Source organism: Myotis davidii, unplaced genomic scaffold, assembly GCF_000327345.1.
Source record: "Myotis davidii unplaced genomic scaffold, ASM32734v1 scaffold500, whole genome shotgun sequence".
Classification (NCBI taxonomy): domain Eukaryota; kingdom Metazoa; phylum Chordata; class Mammalia; order Chiroptera; family Vespertilionidae; genus Myotis; species Myotis davidii.
Window position 1 is genome coordinate 304,728 of NW_006293949.1, and position 7,389 is coordinate 312,116.

General features: G+C 42.8%; 1 protein-coding gene across 2 annotated transcripts in view; it reads right to left on the minus strand.

The window, feature by feature from the left end:
• ATP1B4 (ATPase, Na+/K+ transporting, beta 4 polypeptide) overlaps positions 1-6,840 on the minus strand; it is a 22,614-nt gene extending 15,774 nt beyond the window's left edge. The window contains exons 1-2 of one of the 2 annotated variants that reach the window (XM_006767813.2): positions 6,703-6,840; positions 1,852-2,098 (exon numbers count right to left, since the gene is read on the minus strand). In XM_006767813.2, the coding sequence (XP_006767876.1) occupies positions 1,852-2,098; positions 6,703-6,765 (310 nt within the window). In that variant the 5' untranslated portion in view covers positions 6,766-6,840. Of the gene's footprint in view, positions 1-1,839; positions 2,099-6,702 lie in introns of both variants that reach the window. The other variant, XM_006767812.2, reaches the window with a different exon arrangement.
• Positions 6,841-7,389: the final 549 nt, after the last annotated feature.

The following is a 7,389-nucleotide window of genomic DNA, read 5'->3' on the forward strand; positions in this document are numbered from 1 at the left end:
AGGGGACCAGGGGCCACAGGAGGAGGGTCCAGGTGGGGTCTTGGAGGATGAGCCCAGACCCGCCCCTGTGCCTACCACAATCTTGCAGCCCATAGTTCCTTTCAAGGTGCACAAATTTGTGCACTGGTCCCCTAGTACTATAATAATAGGTGGGTGATTATGTTGGTCATGTTACTGTACAAGCTCAAGTGGACACCTAGTTCTCAAGCAAGAGGGCAGCAAGGCGTATGTTTGGAGGCCTAAACATTAGGATCACTATTTTCCCTTTGCTCAGGGGTACCTGAACAGAAGCCAGAATTCCTGGACTGTCCTTAGACCTGCACCCAGAGGCCTGGATAGGGCCTACTGTGCAGTGTCCCCACTGCCATATCTTCCCTGGACACTTGAACCTTCCTCCCTCATTCCTACTTACTGGCCTATCACTTGTTCTCCAGGGGAGCAATTTGAATAAGCTCATCTAATTAAGTTCCAATTGCTGGCTACTTGGGGGTTAATGTAGGGCACCCTCTCCCAGAATCACACTTGCTTTTCACAAGGCCTGATTTTTCAGTCCTCTTTAGGCAAGGGAGAAACAGCTGTGCCCCCTTTGGAGCCCCAGTGAGTGTCCAGCATTTGTTTGCAGCTTCAGAATGTTGGAATGTTCCCTGAATGGTACATTTGTTCCAGTTGAGCATTTGAGGGATATACAGGGGTGGGGTTGAGAACTGAGGAAGGGTGAAGAGAGGTGGACGTTCTTCAGAGTCCCACACTTGCTATTCCTAATTCCAGGAAGCAGGACTAGCTTACCCTGACTGCACCCTAACTGACCTGAATTAGAAACATAAATGATGAGGGAGAGAATTCTCAGCCAAAGGGCCTCTAGAAGTCATGATCATCAACTTCAGCAACTTAGACCCTTGGCACTGGGGAACTCTTATTTCATCCATGGTGTTCTCTATTTTTTTTTTCTTCTCCAAACCAGCAGCTGCTCTTTTTCTGAGCTGCACAGAGAGTGTGGCAAGTGTGAATTTGACCACAGGCAAAATCTCCTGAGGAGAAGGCTCAGCACTAATAGTTTAAGAGGTGAGTAGGACCCTGGGAGAGGAGTGCTGGGGGAGTTGTGAAGTGGAAGTGGTGGCAGCATGTGATTCAAAGAGGAAATACTAAAAATGTGATTCTGCTATTGATCAAGTGATGTGGGTGGGGGCTCAGCCTTAATCTCTAGAAATTATCCTTTCAAACCTAATTTCTCTGTGTACATCATGGGAGTGTAAACCACCAAAAAAACTGGGTTTAGGGGCAGGCCTCTTGATTCTCTGACATTTCTAGGTGAAATTATGAGGCTTTATAAATCCTTGGTCAGGTTAGCAGGGATTTGAGTCTCATATCCTAGAAGTAGTTTTCAGAGTACTTTCAACTTTACAATGATAATATCTTGTTGGAGCCTCATGCTGATCCTATGAGAGAGGCAAGAAAGGGATTGTTCTTTCATTTGGTGGGTGAGGAAACTGAGGTTCAGTGAGGGTAAATATAAACCCAAGGTCACACAGATAGAAAGTGACAGAGCTGAGACTTTTAAAAATGTCTGTGCTTTCCAATTCATTCTTACTGTCTCTCTGCATTGCAAATGTTTTTGAACCCAGAAGATTTCAGCCATACAGTCAATATTGTTCACCCACTTGGAGTTTGTTCTGATGGTATCTGCCCATAGTCCAGACATTTCCCTAAGCATTGATCCTTTTACATGATACCTAAGAAAAGTTTGCAGACAAGCCCATCCAACATATGGTAAACGAGTCCTGTACACCAAGCCAAAAGGAAAGGACACTTTAGTGGGGCACTGGGACAACTGGGACTTACTCCAACTCTGACCTGTTCGGGCCAGAGACATCCTTTTCTCCGGATCCCACAGGTACTCATTCATGATCTGCAATTTCCGCCACCAGGTGTTGCCTATTGGCTGACCCTGACCCTCTTCCTCATCCTTTTCCTCCTCTTCTTTCACCTCCTCTTCCTCCTCCTCTTCCTCCAAATTGGGTACCACCATCACCCGAGCCTCTTCTTCTGCTTCTTCCTCTTCATCTGCTAAGTAGTTCTGATTCACTTCATCCTGATCATCCTGGAACAGTGACAAAACATAATCCCCTCTTTGAAAAAAATTTCCAGTGGCACATCCCACCAGCCAAATATAAATGGAAAACGACTTAATATTTAGAGATACTTCAAATTTCCACTTCCCCATAAACATACCCCTTGTTACAAGAGATATTTTCTTCCTCTCTGTTCTTTTGAAAGAAATGTCCTTTCTATGACCATTTTGATTCAATATCTTTTCCATAGAGGTATAAGTTTTATTCTCAGCTTTAGGTATTTAGGCTCTTCCTCCAGGACTGCTTGTATCATTAATTCTGTCCTGGGGCCTTGGCCTCCTGCTTCACTTTTTCTGGCTTGTCAGGACAGAGCTGAGCTCAATGCTGGAGGATGGAGTAGTTTTAGACATTTGTGTCTGTGATGGTAAATTCTCAGTCCATACCAGCTTTATTTTAACACCCTGTACACTTTCAGCTGCTCCACCGCACCATCCCAAGTTGTGGCTAAAAATAGCCTTGGATAGAAATCAAGTGGAGAAGCCAATTGCTATACCCCTTCTCAAAATGTAGACTGCCTTCCCAACTCCCAACAGAAACAAGTGATGGGAGTGGGGGTTGCTATTTGCTGCTTCTCTGACTGTTGCCTGGTCTGGAACTTCTTTCTGTCTTAAGCTGATTTAAAAGACCACCTGAGGGCTAGTACCCCAACTGACACTTCCTTAGTCTCCATCCCTCCCAAACCCTATACGCTAGGCAAAAATCTGGGCACGTAGTAAGTGCTCAGCACGTATTTGTTGATTGACTGATTGCAGCCATTACTTGAGATCTGAAACAGTAATATTCTCTGAGTGGTTCTAAGGGGAAAAAAACCCAGACTTCACCAAATGGTATTTCAAATGCCTCCCAGCCACAGGCCAGAGAGTTGGATCTTTGTTCTTTGTGGATCTGCCAAGGCTCACTGCAGCATCAGAAAATGAGGTCGCCCTCCCTTCTCTCTAACTGTCCAAATCTGCAGAGTGGCGGGGCCTGTGCACCTGTTGGGGTTGAAAGTGTTGAATGATAGAGGCCAGGGGCTCCATGCTGCCCCCTCCCTGCTCGATTCCTCAAAGGCCATTTAGAGGACACTCAACTAAAAATTCTGCCATTAATGGGGAGAGGCCTCAGAAAATTAGATTGTTCACAATCAGTAAAAGTGATATAGAATGATAAGGCTCTAATCAGCATTCAGTCTACCCAGCCCTATGTAACTCTTGATTATAAGCACTCTGGAATTACTCCCTAATTTGTTCAAATGTACAGCTTTATATCACACACTATATCAAAACTGACAGTAACCTTGGAGATTCACTTGTCCATCTGAGGCTCAAAGAGGGAACAAGCTCTAAACAGAGCCATACAGCAAGTTCATGATAGAATTGTCAGTCCCAGAACTTTTATCTCCTGATACTCTAGACCAGCGGTTCTCAACCTGTGGTTCGCGACCCTTTGGCGGTCAAACGACCCTTTCACAGGGGTCGCCTAAGGCCATCCTGCATATCAGATATTTATATTACGATTAATAACAGTAGCAACATTACAGTTATGAAGTAGCAACGAAAATAATTTTATGGTTGGGTCACAACATGAGGAACTGTATTGAAAGGGCCAGAGGGTTGAGAACCACTGCTCTAGACAATAATGTTTCTCCTCTGTCACATTGAGCACAAGTGCCTAAAGGTGATTTAGCAGATTTGTGGAGAACAATAGTATGTTAGATTCTATGTTCCCAAAATATAGTAAGTGCTTATAATTGAGGATTTCTGACTCTGACATGGACTTGCAATGTAAGACTTAGGAAAATAAACTCCATTATTCAATGTTGAATGGATTAACATATGTTCTTATATCTCACTTGGGTGTGAACGTATGTACACATTTGACCTCCCAAAGTGTATTCTGAGCACCCAGGGGCCAGGGTCTATATTCTAACACCTTGATGGCCCACCACAGTGTAAAGTCCACAGCTAAGTAACCAGTGGGTAATTAATAAATGTCAATAGCAACTGTCTGACTCTGGGAAAATGCTCTCACAGAACTTGTCACTCTAACCTCAGCAGTCATGTAGACTGCAGTGGGTAGTCATCATGGCCCCCAGAGAATCTACTGCAACTGAAAATCTCAGAGAATTTGAAATGTAACATTTCATTATGGGGAATTTATATTCCCTTTATATTTTCTGAACAACTTTCTTCTCTCTCCTTGTTGCCTATATGCCTGCCCTCCACCTCTGCTCCAAAGAGGCAACTGGCCTTGACCTCGGCCTGATCTTATTTGTAGATAATGAACTCTCATGATGATCCTATTAAAGATGACTTGTCATTAAAGCTTTACCCTCGAGGGAAGAATTAACCTTTTCAGAGCTGATTTCCCCACAGCTCTCACGCTGCCTCAATATCAAGAACCTCAAATATCTTTTCCCACTACCTTGCTTCCAAGTACAGGGGAACCTCACTATGTGGAAGAGAGGTGCTTTTGTGCAACTAACTATTTAATGGAATCCAGTAGGGAATCCTTTGGTAATGAGAGGGTCTGTTTTTGTCAGTTTCCTAAAGTAGCACTGCCCTCATGTGATAGTGTGAGTGTGTTGGGATATAATAGTGGGTGTGTGCTGGGGCCATCATGTTGCCCTAAAAGGAAAGAATCTGAAGGACAGAGGGTGGCTCCATTTTGAGAACTCTAAATATATAAACATATAACAGATATATAACAAACAGTATGACCCAAAGGATAAATTTGTGTACTGCATTGAGTAATGCCCTGTAAACATTTGAACAATAGCTCATGGACACAGACAATAGCGTAGGGAAGGCCTGGGGTAGGGCAGGGGCTGGGTGGAGGGGGGCAAAGGGGGAAAATGGAGGACATCTGTAATACTGTCAGTAATAAAAATAAATTTAAAAAACGATTGGTTAATTTTCAAAGAGAAATTAGCCCACAATTATTCACTGTATCAAATAATTTTCAATTTAAAAATTTTTTAAATTTGATTGTATTCTTTATAAAGAGCTAGATCCCCTGATGCATTGAAAATCCAAATTGAAACAAAACAGAAACAGACTCATAGATACAGAGAACAGACTGATGCTTGACAGCGGGAAGGGGTGTTGAGGGACTGGGTACAAAAGGTGAAGGAATTGGGATTAAGAAGTATGAATTTGTAGTTACAGAATAGTCACAGAGATGTAAATTATAGCATAGGGAATGTAGTCAATAATATTGTAATAACTATGTATGAGACCAGGTAGGTACTGGAAATAACGAGGGACCATTATGTAAAGTACATGACTATCTAACCACTATGTTGTACATATGAAACTAATACAGAATAATATTGAATATAAATTGTAATTGAAAAATAAAAATAAATAAACAAGAAGAAAATACAAACCAGTTCACAAATCATTGAAATTATATACAACACTTTAGCAACATTGCACAGAAAAGAAGTCAAGTAAGGAACAGTTATATATGCCCTGCAGATTGTGACTGCTGTAAGAGCTGGAAGGAATTTTGGGATGTCAAAAGAAAGATTCTACAAATTGTGGCTGGAAAGTTAAGGGAAGTCCTTCTTAGGTGCATATAACATTAGAATAATTTATGTTTTCCTCTGCTGGCTGTCTTTTACTCAACTCCGTGATTATATAAGTGGCAATTCCCAAAGAAAAATGGATTAAGCTTTATTTCCTCCTGGGGCTCAGATAGAAATCCTCTTTGGGGGGAAATTTCAAAATATACCTCCCTTCAAAAAAAGTACTGTGTGTGGCATATTTTAATGAATTATAGCAAAGTAAATGTAAAGAAACTTTGGGTTTAAAAAATGTGTACTGCACTCTGGTGATAAATGGTGACATCAAAGGTGTGTGTGTGTGTGTGTGTGTGTGTGTGTGTGTGTGTGGCAGGATGGCAATGGGTGGTGGAGGGTCAGAGGGTTGGGGAGTTGCATACTGCAAGTATAATGGAAAGAGCACAAGATTAGAAGTGAGAAAACTTGCATTTTCACCTTGGTTCTTCCACTAATTATCAAGTCATTCCTGTGCTCTGAGCCCCAGAAGCCTCTTTTACTTAATAAGGGGTTCTGGAGAAATGATGTCTAGGATTACTACCAGCTTCTATCTAGGATTCTATGATTTTAGTTATAGTTTGGAATTTCTGCCTTAGTAAAAGAGAAGCTGGGTTTCTAAGAAGCTACCACCCAAAGAGACTGAGACAGCTGGGTAGGCAGTGCCTTTCATTTCCTCTTCCCCTTCCCCTCTCTCTTGGTTAAATTTCCTGCTATCAGAACGAAACCTTTACTCCCAAACTCCAAAATGTTTGTTCAAATTCTAGACTCGGAAGAAAAATTTCCTCTGATTATCTGGCATCTTCCCTTTCCCTTATTTTTCTTCTATAGGAAGAGAGGCTTCCTGTTTCAACCCAGAAATTTAGGGTGAAATGGAATGCTGGGAGTCACTGCTGGCTCTTGAAATTATGTGCTTCCTTAAACTTCACTGTTCTTGCCATCCAAAAGAGAAGAAGCCACAAGCCAAGACCTACACAACCCCCACCCCACCCCACTAAAAAGAAGCAGCAAAATATCCTGTTCCCTGGGACTCACAAGTCTGTAGCGATAACTGTGAGGAAAGACCGGAGCCCTTCTGGACCGGAGCTGCCTTCTCATAGCTGTTCAGTGGGTAAAGGCAAAGCAGAGACAGGCAAGTGGATGAGAGTTCTGGAGCTTCTGCAGGAGACACTGGTTGCTGGGGCCACTTGCTGCCTAGTAAAAGTGAACCCTCCTGGCATAAGTCCTTCCCCAAAATAATCTAACATGCCCCTCTCTCATTGGTTGGCCCCTTTCCTGAATCAAAGGAAAGCCCTATGGAAAAGCAAGCTCATCATTACAGGGAGGGGGAGATATTCTGGGTCACAAGGATGAACAGCTCACCTCACCCCAATTCATGTCTCTTCCCACCCCCTGCCCTTCTCTAGTACCTGAGATACTATGGGCCCAATGGAAATCTTAAATTGTGTTCTTCTCAATTGAGAGTTGGATATCAGTGTGTGCAGGAGGTGGGGCATGAGTGGGAGTTGGGGGTGAAGGGAGATGGCCAAGAATAACTTTCTTTTTTCATAAGGCTGATCTCATGCAAAAGGATCTAGGGTGTCAAGAAAGAATCCCTTCGCTCTCCCCATCCCACACACACACCAAGCCATCTACAATATTTATCCATGTCAACCCAGGAGCTCCTGAAAATGTGGATTATGGGTCTTGATTTTAGAGGCCAGGCTTTAGTTTTACCTTTCC